Source organism: Mus musculus, chromosome 1, assembly GCF_000001635.26.
Source record: "Mus musculus strain C57BL/6J chromosome 1, GRCm38.p6 C57BL/6J".
Taxonomy (NCBI): domain Eukaryota; kingdom Metazoa; phylum Chordata; class Mammalia; order Rodentia; family Muridae; genus Mus; species Mus musculus.
Genome location: NC_000067.6, coordinates 176,727,640 through 176,741,156, shown reverse-complemented (window position 1 = coordinate 176,741,156; position 13,517 = coordinate 176,727,640). Strand labels below are relative to the sequence as shown.

Genomic DNA, 13,517 nt, shown 5'->3' with positions numbered 1-13,517 from the left:
TAGTAACCAAAAATGCCTAGCCTTTTGGACATTTAATCCTGGCAAATTGTGCTGATAATCTTTTCTTCCATTGCTTTTTGTCTCATTTTTTTTTCTTATAAAGCTCCTTAATGGTCACTTCTTGTGTATTTTTTGTTTGTATGTTTTCTAATTTAATAAATGATATTTCATTAATTGTGTAGAGTTTTGTTACCACACTGATCAATTATAAATGTATATAAAAATTGTCTTTGTTGGTTAAAAAAAAACAAAACCAAGAGGATCTTCATGGTGGCAAGACATACACATGTCTCTGGTACATTTAAATGATATTATTTTCTCAGCTTTCTAACTGAATTGTACCTAACATGGTTATTCATTCACTGAGCCCTGGTAGAATTACTGAAACATTTCATGGAATAGACTTTCATTCCCCTTTTGTTTTATTTAAGACTGTTACCCTAGTTATTCTTTCGTCGGTAAACCTGTTACTTGGTGTTGCATGTCCATAGTCTGCACTGTAGATGGTAGGACATTAGTGCTACTGGCAGAAGATGTATGTTCTCTATCATTGTTAAAAGTTTGACTAAGACAAAATACTTACTATATGGATTAATTTTGTTTCCTTTTATAAATTTAATTGAATTTACCATTCATGTATCTTGTGAAGAAATTTAGCACCTGGATTTGGGGAGGAAAAAAGGAAAAAAAAACAAGATAGAAAACTAAAAGAAAAAGAAACAATATTTTGTGCTGGTAAGGCAGTATGAGTAAAGTGAACCCATTGTCCACTCCATGGCCCAGGGTTTTTCTCGTAAAGCATCTATTTTTTTTTTCCCTATGGAGAACATCATGAAAACAATTGTTAAATACTTTCAACCCTGAAAATAAGATTAGCATAGATGAACATCTACTTTATAGAAGAGACCTATTTGGCGTGCTTATTTAAAAAGTAATTGGTTTATTGAAGATGTCATGCTTCTGTTCGAGAATGAAATAATTTCTCTCTAATCATAAAAATTATAGTACCAGTATTTCTACACTTCTCACTATTCTGTTCTCATAAGGATTTACTTTTGTCCCACTAGTTGGTTGATCGTGTTTTTGATGAAAGTCTCAACTTCCGAAAGATACCTCCATTAGTTCATTCTAAAACACCAGAAGGAAACAACGGTCGGTCTGTTGACTCGAGGCCTCAGCCAGCCGAGCATCCTGATCACTTAACAATTACAAGACGGAGAACCTGGAGTAGGGATGAAGTAAGTAAACTGCAGACTTGGAACAGATGGCGAAGAGGCATCTCTGCTGTGCCATATTAGCTAATGTTAGGTTCCAGGTACTTCACGGGTACCAAATTCATTATTTTGTTATTAAAGAGAAAGAGTTGTTCAAACTAAACTAGTAATGGATACAAGTCAAGATTAATTCTAAGTTAACCTAAAAGCCAGTGTTTGTTAAAACTATTTAACTAATCCTTTAAAAAAATAAGGAACTTGAAAGATAGCCCAGCATTTAAGAGTTACTGCTGCTCTGGCCCAGGACTCAGGTTTGGCCTCTAGCCTCTAGTTTTACCCCATTCTGAACTGAGGCAATATCAACACCCATCATGACAATTTACTCCCTCACTTGTCTCTGAAGAGCTGGTGGTTGCTCTCTTTCTCATCTTTGTATTTGTATTATTTAGTAAATAAATAATATAGTACTCTACTTCCATTTTCCCTTTTATGATAATGTAAATTATATATATGAGAGGCAGAGTCATGATAGTAATTAAAGAGGATAAAATTGGTTGTTTTTAAAAATGGGATGACCAAAATAATAGGGAACATTGACAATTTTTTTTAACAAAGGAACTCTGTTGATGTTTCTTCTGCTCTCTGGAATAATTACATCATCCGTATATTTTAAGTTAAAATTAGCATCAATAGTTTGAGTATAGTGAATTGCTGCTAGTGTTCTTAGGAGTTATTCAATAACTATATGTTACTACACTTTTTCTCTGTTTCAGGTCATGGGAGATAATCTGCTATTGTCATCAGTCTTTCAGTTCTCTAGGAAGATTAGACAATCCATTGATAAAACAGCTGGGAAAATCAGGTACTTGTGTTTCTCTAATCTCTACTTCTTGTTTCCTGTCCATTCTCTTCAAACCTGTGGCCACTGCTGTGAGGAGCTAGAGACGTCACTGATGTGGGTTCTTACACTGCTCTTACCAGTTACTTCAGATATAAAGAGCACTAACACTTTCAGTTCCTAGTACTAAAACCATTTTCTTTCTTCACAAAATATTAGTAAATATTTTAAACTTAGCAAACTCTTGAGGTTTCTTTTATTCAGACTGGACTCTAGTGTCTTTGGATAAGGTGTTAGACTGAGCTGTTACGACTCTGGAAGTCTATGATGCAGCAGCCTTAAAGATTAAAATGTATGTAGACTGTTCAGCCATAGGTCCACATTCTTAATAAAAACAAGTAGCTACCAGGGCTGGTGATAGAGGCCAAAGCCTGTGACAGTTTAATCGCAGGGCCAACCTGTCACTTGTGAGGCCTTGCAATCGATTCCCAGCACAGAACATAAATAAGTAAATAAACAAATAATGTAATTTTTTTAAATCCCTATTTAAAGTGAGATTTGTACCATTTGCTTTCCTCTTTAATTTTAGTAGTGTTTAACAGTATGTGAGCCAGGTTCAAAACTCCAAATGTTTAAGATATATTTACATTATACATACACTATTTAGCATGCTATATGTATTTTTTTCTCCCTTTAAGTTCAAGTCTCAACAGACAGAATCCTGATCACTTGTTCTACATCTTGGGCTTTTTATTAACTGAATACCTTTACTTTTTCAAATGTATCTAAAATATTGATAGGTCCTTAGTATTTGCTTGAAATTGGGGCATACAGCCACCTGACTCACTGTTCACTTGTTGTGGAACCTGCTCACATTCCCAGCCAACTCCTCACCCCCACTCCCCACCCCCGTGGTTAGCTGTCACAAATCCCTATAACCCAGTGAAATCAAAACTATAGAGACTTGTAATTTATCAGTCAGATTTATATCAGTAAATTCTCAACCCACAAAATGAACTCAGAGCTAATTACTGATATAAGCTGCCCACCTAGATTGTACAAATTGTCCTATATTATTCTGTCCATTCTGAGATATTCATAGCTACCTGTGGCTACTGAAAGCCAGGTGGATTGGGTTTGTACTCTTGTTCTTCCATCTTCTCTGTCTTTTCTCTCTCTCCTGTCCTGTCTCTGAAACTCTCAGCCCCACCTTCCTTTTTCATTGTCCAATCATAGACTCTAGTCTTATATTACTCCTGCGCTCACCTGCATATTGACAGCAATCGACATTTTAGTACCTATTGAGTTATGTTTTTAATAGATTTTCACAAGCTTGAATCAATAGTGTTCACTATTATACATCTGAGTTCATTGAATGATTATTTTTCTTAATATAGTTTTGAAATTACACAAACTATGTATGTAGTTTTTGATATCATCAACAAAACCATGAACTTGAAATGCTTGTGTTTTTTGACTGTAGAATATTGTTTAAAGACAAAGACCGGAACTGGGATGACATAGAAAACAAGCTAAGAGCTGAAAGTGAAGTCCCTATCGTTAAAACTTCAAGCATGGTATGGTGGTTTTTCAAGATTAAAACATTTCAGCTGCATGGCTTCATTTGTAGGGAAAAGCATAGTTTTGAATATTTGTTAGTTTACATTCTAAAAGACTGTATAAATGCATAGATTCAGCTACAGTCCATCCAGTGGTGTTTAAAGTCTCTGTTGTTTCGAGGCTACAAAGAGCATTAAGGAGGATCTTGTGTTTATTAGTTACTGTGATGCATCTTGTTCACATGATAACTTTACATTATGAAAGAAGCAGCTTTAAATTTAGAACTTAAATATTAAATTGACATACAATTTCTATTTTAAAGGCACAGTTTTATCAGATTTTTCTCCTATGTTGATGTTTCACTTTTCATATTAAAAAAAAAAAAAACCTCAAAGGCACAGTTTTAAAATGTTGCAAAGTTAATCAGAACAGATGTTTCAAAACTGTCCTTTCTTTATTAGTAAATTGCCTTGAAATTTTATTATTATTGTTGTTGAAAAAATTTCATTATTAACGATTATAAATTGGATCTTGCTTGATGGATGTCTTGTGTGTAGCTACGAGTGCAGTACCATAGAGTTGCATTGCTGTAACAGGAGAATGGTTTAATTTGGTAAGAAGCTAATTTGGGGTATTTCTTTCCCTACAGGAGATTTCTTCTATTTTACAGGAGCTTAAAAGAGTTGAAAAACAGTTGCAAGGTAAATGTACTGCTAGATTAAGTAGTGCTGCATCTGGATAAGGTAGTGTGCGGGGTTCTGGGATGCCTGAGGCCCAGCATTCCAGAGGATTGAGTTTGAGACCAGCTCAGTGTATTCCATTTCTGAAAATATATTTCTTACATTCTTAATTATTGAAACAGTATTTGACTGAATATATCAACCAGTACTTATAAAAGTATAGAGTTGAATATATCCAAGTTATTCATAAAGGGAAGTTTTACAACTCTATATATAAAGGACTAGAGATGTGTCTCCATCCTAGGATATCTGCCTAGCATGTGTAAGGCCCTGGCTTCTTTCCTAGCCCCATAAACATGGATACATAGATATAGATAGTTCCCAATGTAAAATCTTTTTGTTGTTTCCCTCTATCGGAAGTGGTCTATGCAGATTGGTCTGGACCTCACCAAGTTGCTGGAGCTCTTGATCCTCCTCCTCCACCTCTGAGGCCGCCACAACTGGCATAGAGATAATGAACAATTGTTGATATTTGTATTTGATAAAAATCTGGATGTTGAAAACATAACCAGTATTTTTAGTAATCCTCTATGATGGTAAAAGCAAGTTTAGAAAGCTCTTGGCTTTTTCCCTTCCATGCACTGTTTGCAGTCACCTAAAGTGTCTGTATGGACTGCAGAGTCCTAGGAGAAGCACTCAGATATGTATAGTCTACAATGTAGACTTAACCACTGGTTACTGAACCAGGTTATGTTAGATCTAGCTCACTTAACTAGAGGTTACTAGCTTACTTTAGCTAAAGTCTCTATTAATGATAAGAAGTATTCATATCTGCATCTTGCTAAAAACAGAATTACCTCTCTTTATTTTTTGTTTCCTTTAGTGATAAATGCCATGATTGACCCAGATGGGACTTTGGAGGCTCTTAACAACATGGGATTTCCCAATGCTATCCTGCCATCTCCACCAAAACAGAAGTCCAGCCCTGTTAATAACCACAGCAGCCCTAGTCAGACGCCAGCACTTTGCCCACCAGAAACTAGAGCCCTACACCCTGCTGCTGCGGGAGTGGCAGCAGCAGCCTCCACTGAGTTTGAGAATGCTGAATCTGAGGCTGATTTCAGTATCCATTTCAATAGGTTCAACCCTGATGGGGAAGAGGAGGATGTTACAGTACACGAATGACGTTTCCTTATTTGTTAGAGACATTACCCATGGAGTAAGTAGGGGCATTGGAAGCAGCATAATGTTGACATACAAAACAAGAGAGCTTGGTCAGCAACAATCTTGTTATCTTTGTCTTCTTGATTTATTTATTTATTTTTACTTCTAATGTGTCACACCAGTCTTTTCAAACCACTCAGACAGCCACTTGAAGCACACTCAGCAGAGGCAGCTTATATCGGCTTCGCCTTTTGTGGTTCTGTGATTTTCAGATGAAATCATATCATTTCATCCTTTCCCTTCATAGTTTTTTTTTGTTGTTGTTTGTTTGTTTTAAGCCATGCTGTGACCTACAAACAAACTAAAATATCCACATTTCTGAGCCCCTGTGTCTCCTGTGCCAAGCTGCCCCCTGAGATGAACTTTGGCACCCGCTGTACAGATTGTTAAACCTTTCAATTTGCTTCTTAATACTAGGGTTTATATTATTCCTCACAGTCACTGGACACAGCGCCGCCCTGCTCTGTAGAGTGAAGCAGACCCTCCACAGCAGCCGTCCTGCGTTCTAAGACTTTCCAACATAGTGTGATTTATAACTGTTGCTAAGTAACTTGTCTTGGGGTTTATGGAAATTAATTATTATGTTTGCACTAAGATTTACTGGGAGTGATAGATGGGCGTATGCATATATCACTAAGGACTGACATTTGTACATAGGAAGTTGACAATACTGTATTGTTTTAACCCCACAGTGTTTTACTCCACTTTTCATACAAAGCTATTTGGCACTTTTCTTTTTTTCCTTTTTTTCTTTTCTTCTGTTTTTCTTTTTAAGGAAATACGATTTTGTCTCTCCTTTTAGATTAAATTGCTAGGAAGGTTAAATTTGACAGATAGTTTAGGTGGAGTATATTTTTAAAATTAAGAACATGTATATTTGTCCTGTGTTACCAAGTTTTTATGTTACAGAAATGCCCCTCAAATGATCATGAGGTTAATTTTTCTTCATTAGGAGACGTGAAGATCAGTAGTTGTGAGAGTAGTTGATAGTTGCACTCCCAGTCATTGAATTGCTTCTGTGTTTCCCTGTAGGTCCATAGTAACCCTTTGTCAGTCTTACACATTTGTAAGGACCCTGCAAGACAGCAACAACGACTAAGGCTTTGGGCTTATCGCTACTAAAAAGAAAGCCTGTGAAAAATATCTTCTCTAAACTTGGTTTTTGTTACTGTTTTGTTTTCTTTCCAGTAAGCTCACATTTCAATAAGTTTTTAAATAAAGGAATTATTTTTGTGTTTCCAGAACACTATAATTTGGGTGAATCTTAATTCTTTTAAATATATTAATAGGCCTGGATTTACTCAAAGGCTCTAAGTCTATAAAGAGTAAACTGCAGCTTTGTGATGTGGTCTTTGATATCTTAGCAATAACCTACGCTACATTTGTTTTAAGGAAAAGGTAACTGCTCTTCAAGGTTTTTTTTTTTTTAGGATCTAAGAAATCCTATGATGTTGGATCAGTTAATAAAAATGCAAAATGTTTTTGTAAGATGTAAAACATAAGTCTGCTGTGTAATGGATCTCATATTTTTCTTTAAATTAAAAAACAGAAAAGGATTTGTTCTCCTTGTAAAGCTAAATTCACAGCTCTCATGAAGTAAAACTTCAAAAGGATTTTAACAAATGTAAAAGGGAAGTGAGATGCTTTGAAGGAACAAACAAAACATCGAAGCAGGGTCAGTCCATTTCAAGAAAAAGTTATGCATAATAATCATGATTGTTCCCCCCTTTAGTTAACGTTTGGTACTGAGTCTATCTACATGAAGAATACAAGATAAGGAGTCTAAGAAGGTATTAAATTATCTACTTACGTTATTGTTTGTTTACACAGTTTTGTTCAATTATAAACATTTGGCCTTTTACTATGTTATTTTTATTTTATATGAATACATTCTCCTTATTTATTTTTGTTACATTTATTACTTTATTTTGTTATGCATTTACAACTCCATTTTTAAATAAAGTGTTTCTGGAACTTTATGCAATGATCATAGATTTCATGTCTTTTACCATGTGATATATTTTCATTTATAAATTTACCAAACAACTTTTTATAAAGGAACCTTCCAGTTTTAATAACTATATGATCATCCAAAACAGTATTCTTAATGGATTACTAACAAATGTAATACAATAGCTTAATACTCTAGTGTAACATATGTTCATGGATGTGTGCATGTGCACATACAAGCACACACATGCATGCACACAAACACACACACAAGTTATTTGTAGTCAGCCTTGAGTCATCCAAAAGCTTTCTGACAGTAGTATATCGGGGAAACAAAGGAGAAGTTTAAATATCTTGAACATCTTCAATTTAAAAAATATCAATTTAGACTTTTTTTCATTCTCAGTGGGTCTCAAGAGTCTTGAATGTCTCCGTTATTAATCAATAGCAAGAATTTCACAGCTTGATTGTGTGGCTTTCCATATTCTAACCCTGTTACATGCTGCTTCTCAGTATAATTTCTGCCTGCTCTTCCACCCTGCACTGTTTACCCACAGCCCTGCCATTCCTCAGACCCTACCTACATCTTCACAAAACTTCCTTCTTTGATACCATAGCAAGTGTCTTGTATACTTTCATTTCCCCTCTTCATATGACACATGTGTATGTACTTCTCTTACGTCACTGCAGGTGTTTCCTGGGTAGAACGCCATACTTCTGTGCCATTGAACTTCCTTTGTGTCCTTGGCCTTGTCTTTTCCAGGGTAGACATCCTGTTCAGCTTCTGCATCCTCTAACTTCCTTCTTGTCCTTGGACCTGTTTGCTGTGTCTCTGGCAGGAACAACTCTTGAGGGATTTCAGTTGAATGTTTTGAGATCCAGACCTATTCCTGTGAATGTGGTCCTTCAACTCTGATCTATAAAATGAGAGCTTCATCTTATCTAAGGTTCTTGTAGTTCAAGGGACTATGAAATAATGCTTCAAAAACACTGCAAGGTTCTTATATATAAACTCACTGAAGTCGCCTAACCCATCAGATTCAGTTTTGCCCAGACCTAATCCATTCTGTAGCTACTGTCTTAACATACTAAGCAGTATACTCATCAGAAGTAAACGGTCCTTGATCCTACACTGAGAGGGTGAAAAGCCCATTTTCCTCTAGTACCATAAGTCATACTCCTGTTGCCCCTTGGCTGATCTTAAAGGGAATACACACTGCTCTGTATGCTCAGATTCCTTTTGATTCATTTTCATTCTCATCAGGTTGTAGGAACTTTGTAGCCCTTCTCTTCCCTGTTTGCTTTCCTGTGTGCTCTTGATTCACTGACACCTGCTATGCCACAGTCCAGTTAGGTCTTAAACACGGTCAGAGGCTCCCCAGAGCTGTGGTGGTACCACCCATGTCTGAGATACTCTGTTGGACCTGTAGTTGCATGCAAATTACAGATCTCCAGGAAATAGTCCACAACATGTCTAAGTTTGGGAAACCTTTATGTTATTTGAATGTGAGAGTGGCCAGTACAACAGGAATCTAGAAGGAATATCTGAGCCTCATAGCTGTATATTCAAAGTTTTGTTTAAGTTCCCTGAGCCGAGCTAAATCACTTCTCCCCCCCCCCCTCCCTTCCAAATGCAGTTTCCCAAACCATAAAGCCAGTCCCTTGCTGATGCCTATATGTAGCTGATGTTGCCACCTGGAGCCATTGCTTGTTGGAATGTTCACTGCTCTGCATTGCTCATATGCATACGGAAACATGCAGTAAACATTTGTTCCCTGAAATCTTCTTAGTTTCACCATACTGTTCAAGCTATTGCAAAGTCCTATTCTGAAGTGGATGGACGTTTGTAGTTTTAAGGTATGTAGTATTAGATCTAGAATTGGCAGATATTACATTTAATTCAACTGCTTCATATTTGAGGTAGTTGAGGCACAAATGTAGAAAAGAGTACGGCCCTGTTGGGCAGTTTACCAAGAGTGTTAGCTGCATTATCCCCACGACTCTTGAGTTTCTCTGTTAGAGATGAAGGAACCTGCAATAAGAGAATAAGTTTTGCCAGACGGTGGTGGTGCACGCCTTTAATCCCAGCACTCGGGAGGCAGAGGCAGGCAGATTTCTGAGTTCGAGGCCAGCCTGGTCTGCAAAGTGAGTTCCAGGACAGCCAGGGCTATTCAGAGAAACCCTGTCTTGAAAAAAACAAAAACAAAAACAAAACAAAACAAAACAAAAAAACATAAAAAAAAAAGAAGAAGAAAGAGAGAGAGAGGATAAGTTTCCCCAGTAGTCCAATTAGGATTTGACTTATGTATTCAGATTGTTCATGGTCACCCACCACTAGTTTTCAACTTAAAGAGCTGCTAAACTTGAGCAAGCTGACCCAATACTCAACCACCCTTACATGCCACAGCCCCAGCCCCAGAAAAAGTCCTTCTTTTGGAACAGAAGCCGGAAATCCTGCTGTTTCTTATAAACAGATGAAAGAGTGAACCAGCTCCTACAGAGCTGAATGTTGAGTCCTACAGAGCTGAATGGTGAGAGCTCTGTCTGTGGAGGAACTACCTCTTGTTTTAAAAGTGAAAGCCAGAACTGTGACAGAAAACTGGTAGCCCTGGATCAAGGCTGTCACCAGAAATGTGCTTGCAGCATTTCCCACATATCCCTGGACAAGGTGAATTAAGAGGAACTATCCCTTGGGACTAGGTGAGATGCAGCTAAAACTACTTGGAGGTGGGAGGAGGAGGAATTAATGCCAGTGCTTCTTGCAGATACAAATAGCATAGGGGTTCCAGTGTCACTTTACAATACTCAGGGTAGTGGCAATAGATTTTCATTGAAAAAAAAAAAAAGTTTTGAATGAGATTAATACAAACACTGTTACATCGTTTTGTTTACAGCTTCTATGCCCCACCCCCAAGTCTCCAGAGCTTTGACTTTGCCTACTTCCTTCTTGAGTAGAGCCTCCTCGGTAACCAAAAGAAGTCCCACTGCACTCAGTCCAGTTCCTCAGACTTGAGTTGGCCACAGGATGCATGGGTGAACTGCCATATCTGTGCTCCATTGCCAGTCCATGATTGTATACTGAGTCTCTTAAGAAAAACACCAATTGACATTGAGTTACCCTGCAAAACTTCATAATGTGCCCAGTTATCATGGCACACACCAGAGGCAAAGGTAGGAGAATCTCTGTGAGTTTGAGATCAGCCTGATCTACAATGTGAGTTTCAGACAACCAGGGCTACACAGAGAAAATAAACAACAAACAACAAAACCTTCATAACGTATAACAGGAGGAGGGTTTTTTTTTTAAGACAAAGATGGTACCATGGTATCAGAAAATAGTGTATAAATTCCTTTTAAAATTGTAGTTTGTCCTACAATGCAGTCATTTACTTTGCAAGAGGAATCTCTCATCCATGAAAAGGCATACACAGTGCTTATAGGAATAGTATTTATAATAGCCAGAACCTAGAAATGTAATCCGTGTTCACCAACAAAGAAGCAATTACACAGTCATAGAATGAAGTTCTGTTCAGCAATGGGAAGGAATAAGCCAGCTACAGACATATGTGGTGGTATCAGTTTAAGAACATGCAGAAAGAAGCTGACCCAGCAGAGAACAGGACCTAGCTCATATAATTCTAGGAAACTTGAAGCCAGTAGCCACTGAGCACAGATAGGAGATTGGAAAAATATAAAAAAGGAAATAAAATATAAAAGAGGAACCTATAGGGTTGCAGACCCCTTTATCACCTTGGGTACTTTCTCTAGCTCCTCCACTGGGGGCCCTGTGTTCCATCCAATAGATGACTGTGAGCATCCACTTCTGTATTTGCCAGGCACTGGCATAGCCTCACAAGAGACAGCTATATCAGGATCCTGTCAGCAAAATCTTGCTGGCATATGCAATAGTGTCTGGGTTTGGTGGCTGTTTATGGGATGGATCCCCAGGTGGGGCAGTCTCTGGATGGTCCTTCCTTCTGTCTCAGATCCAAACTTTTTCTCTGTAACTCCCTCCATGGGTGTCTTGTTCTGCCCTTCTAAGATGGATAGAAGTATCTATGGTCTTCCTTCTTCTTGAGTTTCATGTGTTTTGCAAATTGTATCTTGGGTATTCTAAGTTTCTGGGCTAATATCCACTTATCAGTGAGTGCATATCATGTGAGGTTTTTTGTGATTGGGTTACCTCACAGGATGATACCCTCCAGATCCATCCATTTGCCTAAGAATTTCATAAATTTATTGTTTTTAATAGCTAAGTAGTACTCCATTGTGTAAATGTACCACATTTTCTGTTAGATTATAGTTTTTAAAATCCACTTAACTTTTTTTTTCCTTAGGCAGGGTATCATGTAGCTCAGGCTGGCTTCCAATTCACTATGCAGCAGAGGCTGGCCTTGAACTCGTGATCTTCCTTCCTTCATTCCCAAGTGCTAAGATTACGGGTGTACACACCACATGGAGTCTAACTGCCCCTTCCTCAAACAAGAGACAACACTGGACATCTGCATGTCCTATATCTATCATCATTTGGGGAGCAAGTTATAGACGTCTGGTTTTGGGTGCTGTTTTTCATTCCTATGTGAAAATGTTATATGAAATAAACACGGTGATTAAAGATTGCCTCTGAATCCTCGGTGCATCAGGAGGACATGCTCCACTGTGAGCTATTAGAAGTGTTTCTTAAAGTAATCAGCAAAAGGGGACATGATACGAAGATTTAAAAGCACTAACAACTGGGCATTCATTAGGGCGATGTGTTGCTCCTGCTGCCTTATTTACATTGGTTTTCAACGTTAAACTTTCTAAGTAGCTGTGTTAAGCATCCTCCCTTCCATTTCTGTGAAAAGCATCTGAAACAGACAGGTTTATGATTGGTTCACAGTTGGAGAAGACTCTCCACTACCCAGGATCAGGTGATGTTGCCAGGGGCCTGAGATGGTACCTCCTGGCACAAGTGTGTGGTGGAGGCCTGGAAGCAAAGGAAGAAGAAGATCCCCATGGTCTTCATCAAAGACACCTTCTTAGGATTCTGGGCACCTCCGACGTGGCCATTCTTCCAAAGTCTCCACCACCTTCCAGTAGCCCTGCCCTGAGGCCCAACATTTTTATTATTAGTCACATCCCAAATACGGAACTAGCCAAGAGTCACTCTAGCTGGGTTTAAAGAGTGCAAAAAGTAGAAAATGCTTTTCCTCTTAGACTCCAAGATGCTAATGTTGACGTAATTAAATTTGTCTTCTAAATGGCAGAGATAACCCACCTAAACCTTCATTCACAGGCTGTGTCTACACTTACCCATTTGTTACAGTGGTGGGCTGCACACCAGAAAGAATGGGAAGAAATTCCAGGCAGCTCACTCCCCCCCCCCGCCCCCCCCAGATTACTGGGCCAAAGAGAAATCCCCTCCGCCCCCAATGCTGACCTTAGTCTTCAAACAAAACAAACTGGCACCACTTGTTTCCCAGGAGACTTTAGGGTAGCTTCAGTTTTCCCAAGAGAATATATGGTCTGAGAATATGACCTGCTTAATTGCTCGATGAAGGAATTCAAGCTGTCCACAGCCATCAGAGTCATACTTCTCTGAGAGGAATGAGAGACCTTTGGGGCCTATGGAGACTGACACTGGGAGTTAATGGTATGATGCGCCCACAAAATGCGTCAGTGACTCCCAAGTCAGAGAGTGTTGCCATATCTGGGCTGAGCAGCAGCTTGCCTGGGGCTACTGAAAGCTAATGAAACAGTGTGACAAGCCCCCTCTGTCATGATGGGCTAGCAGTGAGCCACAGCAAACCCTTTCTCCTTTAAGCTGCAAACCGGGGATACTTTATCATATAAATGAGAAAAATATCTAAGACCGTCATGAATTTCTGTAGTTACCCTTGTGAGTGTATTGACATTGAAGATCTATTCTTAGCAACGTTTAAATATATAATAAATTATTGCCCACTGTAGACTCTGTGCTGTGTATTAGAATCTCAGACTGTAGTCATCTGATCTCTGAGCGTTTGTACTATTTCACCAACCTCATCTCTCGCCTCATACCTTCAGTCC

At 38.4% G+C, this 13,517-nt stretch overlaps 1 protein-coding gene across 17 annotated transcripts in view; it reads left to right on the top strand.

Annotated features, from left to right (window-relative positions):
- The window catches only part of Cep170 (centrosomal protein 170), an 84,908-nt gene extending 72,823 nt beyond the window's left edge, over positions 1–12,085 (top strand). For 9 of the 17 annotated variants that reach the window (XM_006496948.4, XM_006496947.4, XM_006496943.4 and 6 more), the window contains 5 exons: positions 1,068–1,238; positions 1,988–2,076; positions 3,536–3,629; positions 4,262–4,313; positions 5,176–12,085. In XM_006496948.4, coding sequence (XP_006497011.1) covers positions 1,068–1,238; positions 1,988–2,076; positions 3,536–3,629; positions 4,262–4,313; positions 5,176–5,477 — 708 coding nt within the window. In that variant the 3' untranslated portion in view covers positions 5,478–12,085. The remainder of the gene's footprint in view (positions 1–1,067; positions 1,239–1,987; positions 2,077–3,535; positions 3,630–4,261; positions 4,314–5,175) is intronic. The other 8 variants (XM_017321736.2, XM_006496945.4, XM_006496939.4 and 5 more) reach the window with 2 other exon arrangements.
- The last annotated feature ends 1,432 nt before the right edge of the window (positions 12,086–13,517 follow it).